At 43.3% G+C, this 16,730-nt stretch overlaps 2 protein-coding genes and 1 pseudogene across 3 annotated transcripts in view; 1 reads left to right on the forward strand and 2 right to left on the reverse strand.

The window, feature by feature from the left end:
* Positions 1 to 819, reverse strand: part of LOC117088391 (class I histocompatibility antigen, Gogo-B*0102 alpha chain-like) — a 173,254-nt gene extending 172,435 nt beyond the window's left edge. Inside the window, exon 1 of the mRNA XM_033219641.1 lies at positions 705 to 819. Coding sequence (XP_033075532.1) covers positions 705 to 777 — 73 coding nt within the window. The 5' untranslated portion in view covers positions 778 to 819. The remainder of the gene's footprint in view (positions 1 to 704) is intronic.
* Positions 1 to 16,730, forward strand: part of MICB (MHC class I polypeptide-related sequence B) — a 280,866-nt gene that overhangs the window by 164,172 nt on the left and 99,964 nt on the right. The gene's annotated exons all lie outside the window — the stretch shown is intronic.
* The window catches only part of LOC117088402, an 80,660-nt pseudogene continuing 64,033 nt past the window's right edge, over positions 104 to 16,730 (reverse strand). Inside the window, exons 6-8 of the transcript XR_004439192.1 lie at positions 551 to 583; positions 397 to 444; positions 104 to 233 (exon numbers count right to left, since the gene is read on the reverse strand). The product of XR_004439192.1 is annotated as a saoe class I histocompatibility antigen, A alpha chain-like (transcript). The remainder of the gene's footprint in view (positions 234 to 396; positions 445 to 550; positions 584 to 16,730) is intronic.

Genomic DNA, 16,730 nt, shown 5'->3' on the forward strand with positions numbered 1-16,730 from the left:
CACCTCTCTGGAACAGGAAAGATGCCTGGGGAGGAAAACTGGTCAGCATGGGAACCAGAGGTCAGGGTGGACACAGGAGTGAGTTGTCTCTCCACCTCCTCACATTATGCTAACAGGGATGCAGACACATTCAGATGCCTTTGCAGAAAAAGATGCCAGAGTCTCTTGAAGTCACAAAAGGGAGGTGTGAAGAAATCCTGCATCTCAGTCCCACACAAGACAGTTGTCTCAGGCTACAGAAAACAACAGTCATGAACAAATTCAAGTCAGTCATGGTAAGTGATGACACTCTGAACAGCCCACCACACACTTGAAACGTCCCAATCAAAGAATCTCCATTACCCAGGCCTTTCCCCTCTGGCCCCCGCCCCCCACTCTAGACCCCAAGAATCTCACCTTTTCAAGCCGTGAGAGACACATCAGAGCCCTGGGCACTGTCGCTGGCTGGGGTAGAACAAAAACAGGAGCTGGTCAGAGCCCGCAGGAGACGTGGGACAGGAGGAATTACGGGATGGGTGAGCTCCTCCACACTCCCACCCCCACCACTTACACGCAGCCTGAGAGTAGCTCCCTCCTTTTCCACCTGTGGGAAGAAAATGTCCTGTGAGGAGGCTGGGAGGAAGCAGGGTCATAAGGTCCTGCGCCCCCGCCTGCGGTCCCTCGCTCCTCCCGCCGAGGCCATTTCCCTCCAGACCCCGCATCACCGGCCCAGGTCTCTGTCAGGGCCAGGGCCGCCGAGAGCAGCAGGAAGAAGGTTCGCAGCCCCATGACCCGCATCTCGGCGTCTGAGGAGACTCTGAGCCCGGTTGGGTGCGTGGGGAACTTTAGAACTGAGACCACGGCGACGCTGATTGGCTTCTCTAGACATCCGACACCCAATGATAGTGGGAACTGGGGACGCGTCACCTGTATCCTTGAAGAAGGACCCGACACCTGTTGGGAGAAGTGAAACTAGGGGAGTGGGGAATCCCCAACTCTGCGCCTCCCCAATGCAGATAAGGCCCGAGACTCTGAGAGCCACGCCCAGGCCACGCCCAGGACCTGGGACTTCGTCCTGATCCCTCTCCGACACCAAGCCTCTTTGACACCGTGTCTGCCTGAGTCCTGGACAAGTATCTGTCTATGGAAACCAGGGAGAGACCCCCAGGCTGCACCCAGCCCCTTCCCCTTCCCTACTTGTCCTGGAATCCCCGACCCTGAACTGGACTCCCTGCCTCCGACTCTATACCTCTCCCCTTGGACCTTTGTGCAGGGAAACTGACCACGGGGAACTTGATGCCAGAGAGTGAGCTCGCCCTGGGAATGGAGGTGTAGAGACAGGAGTTTTCTTTCTAAACCTGGTGAAGTTTTGTCTGAAGTCACCACATAGAGATTCTCATAAAGACCAGTTTCCTTTTTGTTTATTAATACAGTAGGTAGCACAATATTGGTAATCCCTGAATGATTAGAATTCCAATTTGTAAAAGACCTGTGTCAAGACAGCATTACAATTAAACCCTCAAAGCTCCTAAGTTTTACTTTCCCAGACTATGGGTCTGTTAGTCTGAGTTGTTGCATTTAAAATTATCTTCATTCCCTAGCCCGTTTCCCTGCGTGAGTCCAGAACATCTCTTGAATACAAAGAAGCAGAGTTTGTTACTGTCTATTGCAACCGGGAGCCTGTAGTCATCACCTCAAAGTTACGAGTGCTCCATGCAGTCCCAGTGCTCTTCACGGACGCTCAAGCACTGCCTGTTTTCCTGAACTCTGCACATCTAAGCAGTGTGCATATTTTATCTGGACACTAAATGAGTTTAGCAACTACTAAACTACTAATACTAAATGAGTTTACCACATTGGTAGGCTACAAGATCAAAACACAAAAATTGAGTGTGCTTCTATAGGGTATCAATGCATTAATACAAATGTTATTTAAAAATCCAACTTACAACAGCATTAAAAAGAATGAAGTCAGAACAAAATTGAGGGCCCAGCAATACTCTTCACTTTTATGGTTAATTGGTTTTTGAAAACAGTGCTAATATAATTCAGTGGAGGAGGAAATTATCTTTTCGTCAAGTGGTGCTGAGACAACAGGCTATCCATATGCAAAAGAATAAAGCTGGATCCCTACTTCACACTACATATAAAAATTACCTCAAAGTGTGTCAAAGACCTAAATGTGAGACTTAACACTAGAAAACTCTTAGAAGAAAACATAGGTATATATCTTCATGACTTTGGATTAGGTAAAAATACCTGATCTTAAATGATACCAAAGGCACAAGCAAAAAGAGGAAATAAAAGATAAACCGAACATCATCAAAATTAAAAATGTGTGAGTCTAAGGACACCACCAAGAAAGTGAAAAGAAATTCATCGAATGGGAGAAAATTTTGCAAATCTTACATCTGGCAAGGAAAGGACTTGTATTTAGAATATAAAGAATGGTTGTAACTCAATATAATAATATTAGTAATAATAAGATAATAATACACAATAAATAAAATAATAAGACAAATAATATACAAAAGGCTCATAAGCACATAGAAACATGTTCAACATCATTAACCATCAGCAAAATGCACATCAACCCAAAAATGAGATACTATTTCCCACCCACTAGAATGGCCATAATAAAAAGATAATAATTAGTGTTGATGAGAATGTGGAGATACTAGAACACTCACACTTTGCTGGTGGGGATTTAAGAGACATAGCCCCTTTAGAAAGCAGGCTATCAGCAGCTCAAATTGTTGAACATTAAGTTATTACATGAACCAGCAATCCCCTCCTATGTGTACAGTATACCCAAGAGAAATAAAAACATAAGTTCACATAAAAACTTATATACCATGTTTGTAGCAGCATTATTCATCATAATCCAAATGAGAAGGACCAAAATGTTGCCAACTAATAAATAAATTGTGATATATCCATACAATGGAATATAATTAAGCAATGAAAAAGATGTTAAGTACTGATACAAGCTACGACTCATTCAAACTTTGAATACGTTCTGATAAGTAAAAGAAGACAGACACAAATGGCCACATGTTGTATAATTTCATTACATAAAATGTTCAGAATAGGTAAATCTGTAGAGCTAAAGCATAGGTTGGTAGTTTCTTAGGCCTGGGGTTTGGATATGGATTTTTCTGCAGGGCTGGGAGGAGATAAAAGGATCTGTAATTGATTGTGGTACTGGAGGCACAACTGTGAATATTCTAAAAAACCACCGAATTGTATATTTTGAATGTGTGGATTTTATACTATTTAAGTTATATCACAAGTTGTTTGGAAAATGATTAAATTACATATAAAATTTATAGTCATTGCAGTTCAACAAAAGCTACCAGATAAAAACACTCAGTATGGTTTGCATGCAAGTGAAGAAAGTAGACATGCAGAGAGAAGGCTGATACAATAGTAATCACCTTAGTAAAGTGGGTTTGGATTTAGTGACAGGAGAGATTTAAAAGTATATTTACGCATATTTTGATTGTTTCATTTCCTATTGTGAGCATGAATTATTTTTACACTAAAAATTTAAAAATAAAATGTTACAAATCTTGAAAGCTCTGCAGTCAAATATAGTAACAAATGATAAAGAGCAGTCTGGAATGTCTTCCTAGAGAACTGGTTGAAGCACATGCATGTAAAAGGGAGGCAATGGCAGAAGAATCAAGGCAGAACTACAGTGGTAGAAGAGAAGAAAAGTGTAAACATGGAGACATAAGACAAGAATATGACTGATGAAGGAAGTGGGTATGAATACTGTTAAAACTCTTGGGGAGTCAGAAATGACCGGGTCTACGTGGGAGGGAAACTGGCTTACAGCTCAAGATGGCCAGCCATCAGGGACAGGGGACAGAATCAGAAGGGCTGTCTAGTCATCCCTTTCTTTTCCCTCCAACACCCCAGCAAGATTATTGCCTAATTTACAGCCATTGCACACTGAAGAATCAGTACAATTTGGAGACTTTGAGACAACAGACAGAAAATTTTTGAGCTCCTCTGGGCGTTAGGGCGCCGTTTTCAGCAAAACAGACTCACTCTGGTATTTCAGGAATAAATAGAAATAAGAGCATACACTAATGTTTGGAAACCACGGGTAACAAATATTGGTGAAGTCATGTGACAGGCAGAGTAGTGGTCTCCTAAATATGTCTGTGTCCTAATCCCTGGAACTTGTAAAAATGTCTCCTAATAGGGCAAAAGGAACTTTTCAGATGTGATTAAGCTGAGGCTCTTGAGATGGGAAGATTATCCTGGATTATCTGGGTAGGTTCAATGTAATCACAATAGTCCTTATAAGTGAAAGGAGTAGAGAGCAGCATCAGAGTTAGAGCTATGGCAACAGAATCAGAGGTCAAAGTGATGTGACTGCTGACTTGGAAGATGGAGGAAGAGACCACAAGCCAAAGAATGCAGGCAGCCCCAAGAAGCTGGAAAGGGTGAGGAAACAGATTTTCCTTTAGAGCCTCAAAAGAAATGCAGCTCTGATGACATGTTACTTTTAGCCCATAGTGACCCATTTTTTACTTCTTACCTCCAGAACTGTAAGAGAATACACTTGTGTTGTTTTAAGCCACTTAGTTGTGGTAATTTATTATAGCAGCAGCAGGATACCGTAATAATACCAGTCACCACTGGAGCTCCTGAAAGCTGCAGTTGGGAGGTGAGGGAAGCATATACTGAAGACTTCAGCTTGAAGCATGGATGGGAGGTTCTCAGAATCCTGCTGCAAGATTGTTATATTCTCCAGAACCTGTGAGAAAGCTCTTATTACTCATCTTAGTCTGCACAGGCAAAGCAGGTGGGTCTCTAGCCTAGCAGGAAAGCCACTGAGAACCTGACATCTGCCTGCTCCTCTACCTGCAGCCACCACTGATGGTTACAGGCCTGTCCCGCCATCTCTCCTGGGCCCCATTTCTCATGCAAGTCTCTCTCACTGGAAAATGTAAACTGGAACTATACAGGGAAGGGGATCCTGGGAGATATAGTGCCTGGATTCTCCTCTGCAGAGAAGACGCTAGAGGGGATATGAGGTGATACTGGGTTTTTAACAATGCAGCACATGAGTTACTAACAGTGAATGAAGGTGGACTGGCTGACCTCAGTTTGACAAGCAAATGTGCCGTTAGATGACGTAAACCATTGATATATCCATGAGATTTAGTCATTTTAGCAAGTTATTTATTGGAGCTAGGATGTATCAAAAACTATGAAAAGTGCAGTTTTAAAAAATGTCCAAAAAATTTAATGGAGTGTACAAATGAAATAGATTATTTTTTATTGTACTTTAAGTTCTGGGATACATGTGCAGAATGTGCAACTTCGTTATATAAGTATGCATGTGCCATGGTGGTTTGCTGCATCCATCAACCCGTCATCTAGGTTTTAAGCCCCACATGCATTAGGTATTTCTCCTAATGCTCTCCCTCCTCTTGCCCCCATCCCCCGAGAGGCCCCGGTATGTGATGTTTCCCTCCCTGGGTCCACGTGTTCTCATTGTTCAATTCCCACTTACGAGTGAGAACATGCAGTGTTTGGTTTTCTGTTCCTGTGTTAGTCTGCTGAGAATGATTGTTTCCAGCTTCATCCATGTCTCTGCAAAGGACACGAACTCATTCTTTTTCATGGCTGCATAATATTCCATGGTGTATATGTGCCACATTTTCTTTATCCAGTGTTTCATTGATGAGCATTTGGGTTGGTTCCAAGTCTTTACTATTGTAATAGTGCTGCAATGAACATATGTGTGCATGTGTCTTTATAGTATAGTAGAATGATTTATAATCCTTCAGGTACATACCCAGTAACAGGATAAATAAATTCTTAACTATGCTGCTATTTTATTTATTTAAAAAATGTGAGTTCGTGGGCTGGGCGTGGGGGCTCACGCCTGCAATCCCAGCACTTTGGGAGGCTGAGGCGGGCGGATCACGAGGTCAGGAGATTGAGACCATCTTGGCTAACACAGTGAAACCCCGTCTTTACTAAAAATACAAAAAAATTAGCCAGGCATGGTGGAGGGCACCTGTAGTCCCAGCTACTCAGGAGGCTGAGGCAGGAGAATGGCATGAACCCAGGAGGCGGAGCTTGCAGTGAGCCAAGATCGCACCACTGCACTCCAGCCTGGGCGACAGAGTGAGACTCCATGTAAAAAAAAAAAAAAATGTCAGTTCGTGGTCTGAGTAATTTACCTCAGTATACTCAGGAAGGGTACTGGAAGTCCACTGATCTGACCAGAACAGAACCACATATATGAATGGAAAAAGTGGTCTTGTGTCCGCCAATCCCAGGGGCTTACAGGATGCTGCCTAGAATGGGATGGCTACAGCAACTCCTAGTTAATCCAGAAGTTTGAAATGAGTTCAATTTTGGGGGATTAAATTCTAATGAGAGGCAGAGAACAGGAAAGTTTATGCTTTTCCATGCTAATCAATTGGTCCCATAAACATTTTCTTGTGCATGTTTTTGTAATTTCAAAAAAAACTCAGTTGTTTCATCAGTAATGTCTTAGAGGTGCACACAGAGAGAGATGAGTATAATTGTGAAGCTAAGTTTTGTGAAGCACAGGGATGGCTAAAAAAGGGAAGGAACTGGCCGGGCGCGGTGGCTCAAGCCTGTAATCCCAGCACTTTGGGAGGCCGAGACGGGTGGATCGCGAGGTCAGGAGATCGAGACCATCCTGGCTAACACGGCGAAACCCCGTCTCTACTAAAAATACAAAAAACTAGCCGGGCGAGTTGGCAGGCGCCTGTAGTCCAGCTACTCGGGAGGCTGAGGCAGGAGAATGGCGTAAACCCGGGAGGCGGAGCTTGCAGTGAGCTGAGATCCGGCCACTGCACTCCAGCCTGGGCGACTGCGAGACTCCGTTTCAAAAAAAAAAAAAAAAAAAAAAGGGAAGGAACTGACTCCAGAATCCCACAGAGTAAGCCAGTACCCTAAAGCCAAGAACGTGATGGCCACTGTTGTGCTTCAAAGGAAAAGCAGCCATCGGGGGAGCAAACAGAACTGCATGAAGAGTAAGAGTGCAGATGGTGTCCCAAACACAGTGCTGAGATTCATGGAGAAGCACACGAGGAAGCAACTGTGTAAGTATCCAGGGTCCTATGAAGTAGGGATTTCAATCCTCAAAGCCACCCTCTCCCATCTGCTAACATGGATCAAGGCTTTTGTGGATGTAACTGGCTGTGGTTGATGGGAACCTCTGTGATCCCTATGGGGTTACACATAGCTTCAGGGAGGGGAATGCACACACACACAGCGAAGGGAAACCATTTGGGCCTTTACTGAAACCAATGGCTGACCCTTGGGTTAAAGTATGCATGTTCTGAGTACTGATGTTAATTACATAAAGACCTTGCTCAGACTTCATGTCACCTCGCACTGCTGGACTTTTGCCTTGACCTCGACTCTCACCAATGACCTTATGGGTAGTTTCTATGGCCAGCTGACTTAAAAAGAAAATTCTGAGCTTCTTCATAAATATGCCAGCTTAGTGCATTGGTATGAGGCAGCAGTAGAGTGTGCCTGCAGTGTGGGCAACTCGGCAATGAGCAGAGACAGCGTTGAAGAGGGTCCTGCCAACAGGTAGGTGGGGCTCTGATTCGCCCACTTTGTGTAGACAGAAGTGGCCTGAGGTGAGAATATGCACAGACTCATAGGCAACAGCAAATGACTTAAACAGCGGGTCAGGGGCACAGAAGGAGCAAGATTGGAAGATCAGGAACAGGAATATCTGGAAAGACGCATACAGTACACACAAAGTGCTAGGATCTTTTGTATGAGATGTTAATTCTCAGCAAAAATTAGCCTCTATACAAATAGTCTGAACAACCACGTGTACAGGATGAATCATTCAGCACACATCAGCCAGCCTCTGTCCTTAACCATCCCAGTGCTCATGAAACAGGATCTTGAAAGTAGTATCTACGGTGGCAGAGATGCACCCAAGGCTTGGGCTCCCTTCAGCATGGCTGACATGGTTATTGTCACAACCTACCTTCCAGCGATAAACAAACTCCAACAGATTACCTTCACTTATGGAGGTCAATGAGCAATTTGGTGGTAAATTGATTATATTTTTACTTTTTCACAATGAAAAAGTCAGGGGTTCTTTCGGATTTAGGTGACCTTGTACAGGGGTATGAGTTTGTTCTTTCTTTCCACAGTGCCACACTCAGAACCATTATTCAAGGTCTCACATAAGTATGATCTTCTAACAGGGGACCCATATAACATTGCCCCAGACTAAGGGACCTACTTTACAGCAAAGGCTGTCTGGCAGTGGACACATGACCATGAGACCTTCTGGTTCTACCCCATACTGCACCACACACGCTGCCAGCTGATAGAGCAGTGGAATGTTCTCTTGAGGGTGCAACTGGGTTTTGTCTTCAAGATCACATCCTATCAGGATGGGTAATGTCCTTCAGGATGAAGCATACACTAAGGTTATGCCAGCAGCTGTTACATGGTGCCAAGTCTCCAACAGGTAGAGTAAGTCTCTAACAACCAGTGGTGGAAGAATGAATGACTATACTCACCAGCACTTCCAGTAACACACGTGGGGTGTTGGTGCTTCCCATCCCCTCAACATACTCAGCTTGTCTAGGAGTTTGGGATCCCAGAGAAGGAAGTTCCTACCATGGAACAGAGCACAACTTACATTACGTTTAGGGTATGTTTTTTACCTGTTCAATTTGGGTTCCTCAGGCTAGGAGGCTGTTGGGAAAAGGAGGGGTTACTGTATAAGCAGGATAATTGGTCCTGATTATTATGAGGAACAGAACTTTAATTTCTGTCTCAATTTCTTGCTGAAACTGGTAACAGTGGTTGTGTCCAGGCAAGGAATTTGGAAGAAATGTGGATGAGGTGGATGAGGAAATTTGCTTTTCACTCTATACACATTTTTATTATTATAATCTTTTAAATCTTTTTCTTGTAGTAGCCATTCAAAATAAATTTAAAATTACAAATCAATCTCACATTTATTAAAAATTTTTTTTTATTTCAATAGCGTTTGGGGGAAAGGTAGTTTTTGGTTATGTGTGTGAGTTCTTTAGTAGTGAATTCTGAGATTTTGGTGCACCATCACCCGAGCAGTGTACTCTGTAACCATTGTTGTCTTTTATACCTCACCCTATTCCCAAACTTCACCAACAAGCCCCTAGAGTCCATTAAGTCATTCTGTATGTTTTTGTGATTTTTGCAAATGATTTTGTATCCTGATACTTACTGAAGTTGCTTATCAGCTTAAGGAGATTTTGAGCTGAGATGATCAGGTTTTCTAAATGTACAAAACTCACAAGCATTCTTATACACCAATAACAGACAGAGAGTCAAATCATGAGTGAACTCCCATTCACAACTGCTTCAAATAGAATAAAATACCTAGGAATCCAGCTTACAAGGGATGTGAAGGACCTTTTCAAGGAGAACTACAAACCACTGCTCAGGACACAAACAAATGGAAGAACATTCCATGCTCATGGATAGGAAGAATCAATATTGTGAAAATGACCATACTGCCCAAGGTAATTTATAGATTCAATGCCATCCCCATCAAGCTACCAACGACTTTCTTCACAGAATTGGAAAAAACTACTTTGAAGTTCATATGGAACCATAAATAGCCTGCATTGCCAAGACAATCCTAAGCCAAAAGAACAAAGCTGGAGGCATCACGCTACCTGACTTCAAACTATACTACAAGGCTACAGTAACCAAAACAGCATGGTACTGGTCCCAAAACAGAGATATAGACCAATGGAACAGAATAGAGCCCTCAGAAATAATACCACACATCTACAACCATCTGATCTCTAACAAACCTGACAAAAACAAGAAATGGGGAAAGGATTCCCTCTTTAATAAATGAGGCTGGGAAAACTGGCTCGCCATATGTAGAAAGCTGAAACTGGATCCCTTCCTTACACTTATACAAAAATTAATTCGAGGTGGATTAAAGACTTAAATGTTAGACCTAAAACCATAAAAACCCTAGAAGAAAACCTAGGCAATACCATTCAGGCCATAGGCATGGGCAAGGACTTCATGACTAAAAAACCAGAAAGCAAAAGCCAAACTTGACAAATGGGATCTAATTAAACTAAAGAGTTTCTGCACTGCAAAAGAAACTACCATCAGAGTGAACAGGCAACCTACAGAATGGGAGAAAATTTTTACAATCTGCCCATCTGACAAAGAGCTAATATCCAGAATCTACAAAGAACTTAAACAAATTTACTAGAAAAAAATCAAACAACCCCATCAAAAAGTGGGCAAAGGATATGAACAGACACTTCTCAAAAGAAGACATTTATGCAGCCAACAGACACATGAAAAAAATGCTCATCATCACTGGCCATCAGAGAAATGCAAATAAAACCACACGAGATACCATTTCACACCAGTTAGAACGGCGATCATTAAGAAGTCAGGAAACAACAGGTGCTGGAGAGGATGTGGAGAAACAGGAACACGTTTACACTGTTGGTGGGACTGTAAACTAGTTCAACCATTGTGGAAGACAGTGTGGCAATTCCTCAAGGATCTACAACTAGAAATATCACTTGACCCAACCATTCCATTACTGGGTATACACCCAAAGGATTATAAATCATGCTGCTATAAAGACACATGCACATGTATGTGTAACGCAGCACTGTTCACAATAGCAAAGACTTGGAACCAACCCAAATGTCCATCAATGATAGACTGGATTAAGAAAATGTGGCACATACACACCATGGAATACTACACAACTATAAAAAAGGATGAGTTCATGTCCTCTGTAGGGACATGGATGAAGCTAGAAACCATCATTCTGAGCAAACTATCGCAAGGACAGAAAACCAAACACCGCATGTTCTCACTCACAGGTGGGAATTGAACAACGAGAACACTTGGACACAGGGTGGGCAACATCACACACCGGAGCCTGTCATGGGGTCGGGGTGGGGAGGGATAGCATTAGGAGATATACCTAACAAAAATGATGAGTTAATGGGTGCAGCACACCAACATGGCACATGTATACATATGTAACAAACCTGCATGTTGTGCACATGTACCCTAGAACTTAAAGTATAATAAAAACAAAATTTAAAGAGTATCCCATTATTATTATGTGGGAGTCTAAGTCTCTTTGTAGGTCTCTAAGGACTTGCTTTATGAATCTGGCTGCTCCTATATTGGGTGCATATATATTTAGGATAGTTAGCTCTTCTTATTGAAATCATCCCTTTACCATTATGTAATGGCCTTCTTTGTCTCTTTAGATCTTTGTTGGTTTAAAGCCTATTTTATCAAGACTAGGATTGCAACCCCTGCTTTTTTATGTTTTCCATTTGCTTGATAGATCTTCCTCCATCCCTTTATTTTGAGCCTATGTGTGTCTCTGCACATGAGATGGGTCTCCTGAATACAGCACACCGATGGGTCTTGACTCTTTATCCAATTTGCCAGTCTGTGTCTTTAATTGGAGCATTTAGCCCATTTACATTTAAGGTTAATATTGTTATGTGTGAATCTGATCCTGTCATTATGATGTTAGCTGGTTATTTTGTTCATTAGTTGATGCAGTTTCTTCCTAGCATTGATGGTCTTTACAATTTGCCATGTTTTTGCAGTGGCTGGTACCGATTGTTCCTTTCCATGTTTAGTGCTTCCTTCAGGAGCTCTTATAAAGCAGGCCTGGTGGTGACAAAATCTCTCAGCATTTGTTTTTCTGTAAAGGCTTTTATTTCTCCTTCACTTATGAAACTTACTTTGGCTGGATATGAAATTCTGGGTTGAAAATTCTTCTCTTTAAGAATGTTGAATATTGGTCTCTACTCTCTTCTGGCTTGCAGAGTTTCTGCTGAGACATCCGCTGTTAGTCTGATGGGCTTCCCGTTGTGGGTAACCCAACCTTTTTCTCTGGCTGCCCTTAACATTTTTTCCTTCATTTCAATTTTGGTGAATCTGACAATTATGTGTCTTGGAGTTGCTCTTCTCGAGGAGTATCTTTGTGGCATTCTCTGTATTTCCTGAATTTCAATGTTGGCCTGCCCTACTAGGTTGGGGAAGTTCTCCTGGATAATATTCCAAAGAGTGTTTTCCGACTTGGTTCCATTCTCCCCATCACTTTCAGGTACACCAATCAGACGTAGATTTGGTCTTTTCACATAGTCCCATATTTCCTGGAGGCTTTGTTTGTTTCTTTTTACTCTTCTTTCTCTAAACTTCTCTTCTCACTTCTTTTCATTCATTTGATTTTCATTCACTGATACCCTTTCTTCTACTTGATCAAATCAGCTAATGAAGCTTGTGCATGCGTCACGTAGTTCTTGTGCCATGGTTTTCAGCTCCATCAGGTCATTTAAGGACTTCTCTACACTGTTTGTTCTAGTTAGCCATTTATCTAATCCTTTTTAAGGTTCTTAGCTTCTTTGCGATGGATTCGAACATCCTCTTTTAGCTCAGAGAAGTTTGTTATTACTGACCATCTGAAGCCTTCTTCTCTCAACTCGTCAAAGTCATTCTCCATACAGCTTTGTTACGTTGCTGGCAAGGAGTTGCATTCCTCTGAAGGAGAAGAGGTGCTCTGATTTTTAGAATTTTCAGCTTTTCTGCTCTGCTTTCTCCCCATCTTTGTGGTTTTATATACCTTTGGTCTTTGATGATGGTGACATACAGATCAGGTTTTGGTGTGGATGTCCTTTCTGTTTGTTAGTTTTCCTTCTAACAGTCAGGACCTTCAGCTGCAGCTCTGTTGGAGTTTGCTCAAGGTCCACTCCAGACCCTGTTTGCCTGGGTATCACCAACAGAAGCTGCAGAACAGCAAATATTGCAGAATGGCAGATGTTGCTGCCTGATCCTTCCTCTGGAAGCTTCATCTCAGAGGGGCACCGGTTGTATGAGGTGTCAATCGGCCCCCTACTGGGAGGTGTCTCCCAGTTAGGCTACTTGGGGGTCAGGGACCTACTTGAGGAGCCAGTCTGTCAGTTCTTAGATCTCAAACTCCATGCTGGGAGAACCACTACTCTCTTCAAAGCTGTCAGACAGGGACGTTTAAGTCTGCAGAAGTTTCTGCTGCCTTTTGTTCAGCTATGCCCTGCCCCCAGAGGTGGGGTCTACAGAGACACACAGGCCTCCTTGAGCTGCGGTGGGCTCCACCCAGTTGGAGCTTCCCATCTGCTTTGTTTACCTACTCAAGCCTCAGCAATGGCAGACTCCCCTCCCCCAGCCTCACTGCCGCCTTGCGGTTCAATCTCAGACTGCTGTGCTAGCAGTGAGCGAGGATCTGTGGGTGTGAGACCCTCTGAGCCAGTCACGGGATATAATCTCCTGGTGTGCCATTCACTAAGGCCATTGGAAAAGTACAGTATTAGTGTGTGAGTGTCCCGATTGTCCAGATACTGTCTGTCATGGCTTCCTTTGGCTAAGAAAGGGAATTCTCCAACCCCTTGCACTTCCCGGGTGAGGCAATGCCCTGCCCTACTCCGTGGGCTGCACCTACTGTCTGACAAGCCCCAGTGAGATGAACCCAGTACCTCAGTTGCAAATGCAGAAATCACCCATCTTCTGCATCACTCACACTCGGAACTGCAGACAGGAGCTGTTCCTATTTGGCCATCTTAACCTCCTACATCACACTTTCTTTAGCCACTGGTTGGGCACTTAGGTTCGCTCCATATCCTTGCAATTGTGAATTGTGTTGCTATAAACGTGCGTGTGCATGTGTCTTTTCCATATAATTACTTATTTTCCTTTGGGTAGATACCCAGTAGTGGGATTGCTGGGTCAAATAGTAGATCTAGTTTTAGTTCTTTAAGGAATTGCCATACTGCTTTCCATAGTGGTTGTACTAATTTACATTCTCACCACCAGCAGTGTAAAAGTGTTCTCTCTTCACCACATCCATGCCAACATGTATTGTTTTCTGACTTTATAATTAATGCCATTTTTTCCTTTTTCTTTTGTTTTTCTTTTTTTTTGAGACAGAGTCTTGCTCTGTCTCAAAAAATTCCCCACACCTGGATAATTTTTTGTATTTTGGTAGAGACAAGGTTTCACCATGTTAGCCAGGATGGTCTCAATCTCCTGACCTTGTGATCTGCCTGCCTTGGCCTCCCAAAATGCTAGGATTACAGGCTTGAGCCACCACTCAGCCAAATTAATGCCATTCTTGCATGTATAAGGTGGTATCTCATGGTGAACCCCACATTTATTTAGCAAACATTTATTAGGCAGTTATTATGTGTCAGGCTCTTCTAGGCCTCAGTGAGTGAAACATCAAAGATTCCACAAGGGGACTCAAAAAACAGGTAAATGCAGGCTACTATAATAAGCATGGAAAAACTGCTTCCAGGAGGATGCAATGTCTACACAGTTAATCCAGGTGAATGGCAGGAGAAATCTTTTAGGGAATCAGTATCACAAACAAAGGCTCAGAAGACAGAGCACACAGGAAGTCTGGGGGAACTGCCAGCAGTTCAGGGTGGAGATTAGAGAGAAAGGAGCGCAGGGGCTAAAAGCAAGCTTGGAGCAGTGAGCAGGTTCAATGACTAAGGCTTGCGGGGTGGGGAGAACCTTGGCTTTTATTCGAGGACAATGTGCAGCATTGGCAACACTGAAGCCAGGAAGAACCTTGATCAGATCTGCATTCCAGAAGAATCACTCTGGGTTAAGTGTGAAGAATGAACTGAGAGATGCTAGACTGGATACATGGAGAAGAAGAGGTTGGGGGAAACCCTGGCAGGAACTGTAGGGAGAATATTAGGATGGAGGGAAGGGCAGAAAGGACCCTGAGAGATCTGAGTGATCAAGACCCATGGTTTCACACACGGAAAATAAGGTGGAAAAGGAGAAAGGTCCCCATGTGAACAGCACCCCATCTGGAAAAATGACATAAAACAAGGGAATTTGGCCCATGACATAAAAGGTGCTTGGGCTCACATGGTATTGAGTGATCAGGGAGGAGTTTAGTTGAGTTCACCTCTACAGACAGGTATTGAGTGCCAGGTATGCTGTCATCAGGGACATAAGGAAATCAAAGATATCTGCCTTATGTCTTTGTGACCTACATGTCTGGTCCTGCTTAAGAACTATGCCAATCCCCGACTTCCCAGGGCCCCGACTAATTTTGTCTTGTGTCCATGTGGGAAGGGAGCTGAGGCTTGGCAAGAGGATCTTAGCCCATATGGTCCAAAAAATAGTAGAAAGGTTTCTTTAGAAGACACAAATTCCCTAATTAATGGACTAATTATCCATACAAGAGAAATAAAATCACTAAAAAATAAACTGAGTGAAGGAAAAGAAATCAACAAAGTATAATTACCAGAAGTTTGTGGGATTCTGCATGAAAACAAGCTTGAATAGTGAAAGCAGAAGATTTGCCTAACAGTATGACACTCGAATAAAAAAAAAAAAAACAGATAGGTTTAGTGGTGTTGCTTCTTTACAGATGCAGGAGGTTTGAAAACTAATAGAGAAAAATATTTGAAGAGAACGCCATCTTAGCTTTCACACCGAATGCAAGACCAGCTTTCCAGTGGGCATCTCTTGATTTTTGTTTCCAGGGCTTTGATTTCATAAACACAGCTCAGCTCTACAGATCATCTGGCCCAGTCCGGGACCCAGGTTTGTAATGATCTTGTTCAGTCATGGTCCAGCCTGTGCATAGAGATCCTAAGATGATGCCCAGTGATCCTGTCTCGTGGCATCTCATTCAGCTGAGAACCGGTGGGACCTAAACTTGCTTCTAAGCAACAGAATGTGGCAAAAATGATGCCACTTCTGTGATGAGGTCATAACAGCCCCACTCCTGTATCACTAGATGACTCTGTCTTCTGCCTTCTTTGTTTGCAAGTTTTGATGAAGCAGAAAGGCCTGTGTGGCAAGGAACTGAAGTCAGCCTCTGGCCACCAGCCAGTAAGGAACTGAGGCTGTCAGTCTAACAGGCATGGAGGAATGAATCCTGCCAACAATTGCTTGAACTTGGAAGTGGATCCTTCCCCAGTTCAGCCTCCAGATAAGACCCAGCCATGGCGTTCTGATGGAAATCATGTGAGAAAGCTGCATAGCTGTGTCTGGATTCCTGACCCATAGAAATGTGGGATAATACATATGTGTTGTTGTAAGCTGCTAAGTTTGTGGCAATTTCTTATATAGAAATAGATAGCTGAAAACACTTCCCACAGCTTTCATTGAGTTAAGTGACCCCTGGGGCCAGTTAGAACTTCTCTCATCCCCTTCCCTGTGGCAGCCCTTATCTTTCTCCTAGGTTGACATCCGCTTTCTCTTACCAGTGTAAATGTCAAGTTCTCTTACTATCTCCATTGCTGTCCTCTCACACCATCCAGGAGGCCCCACTAGGGAGTGGCAGACAGACAGGAGGAAGTGCCGTGGTCTGGGGTGTGGGTAGACTCCTCCTCATGGTTCTACCTTGAGTGCAGGTATTACCAGTTGGAAGAAGAGAGGTCAGGAATCATCAGGGATTGGAAGGAGATGAGTGAATATCCCACCATTCTCAGGCCCATGCAGGCTGTGAAATAAAACAGTGATGAAAAGACTCTACATGGCCCCCGCTGGTCTTTACCCTTCAGCATTCTAGATAGTGCACCTCATATGCCATGATGCAAACACCACTGAATCCCTCCATGGCAGATATAAATCTCCCTTTCCCCCGCATCCAGCAAGCACATTACATCAGCCTATGGGTCACTTCAACCCCATGACTCCCCCGTCGGGAC

The sequence above is a fragment of the Trachypithecus francoisi genome, unplaced genomic scaffold, assembly GCF_009764315.1.
Source record: "Trachypithecus francoisi isolate TF-2019V2 unplaced genomic scaffold, Tfra_2.0 Lachesis_group10, whole genome shotgun sequence".
NCBI classification, from domain to species: Eukaryota; Metazoa; Chordata; class Mammalia; order Primates; family Cercopithecidae; genus Trachypithecus; species Trachypithecus francoisi.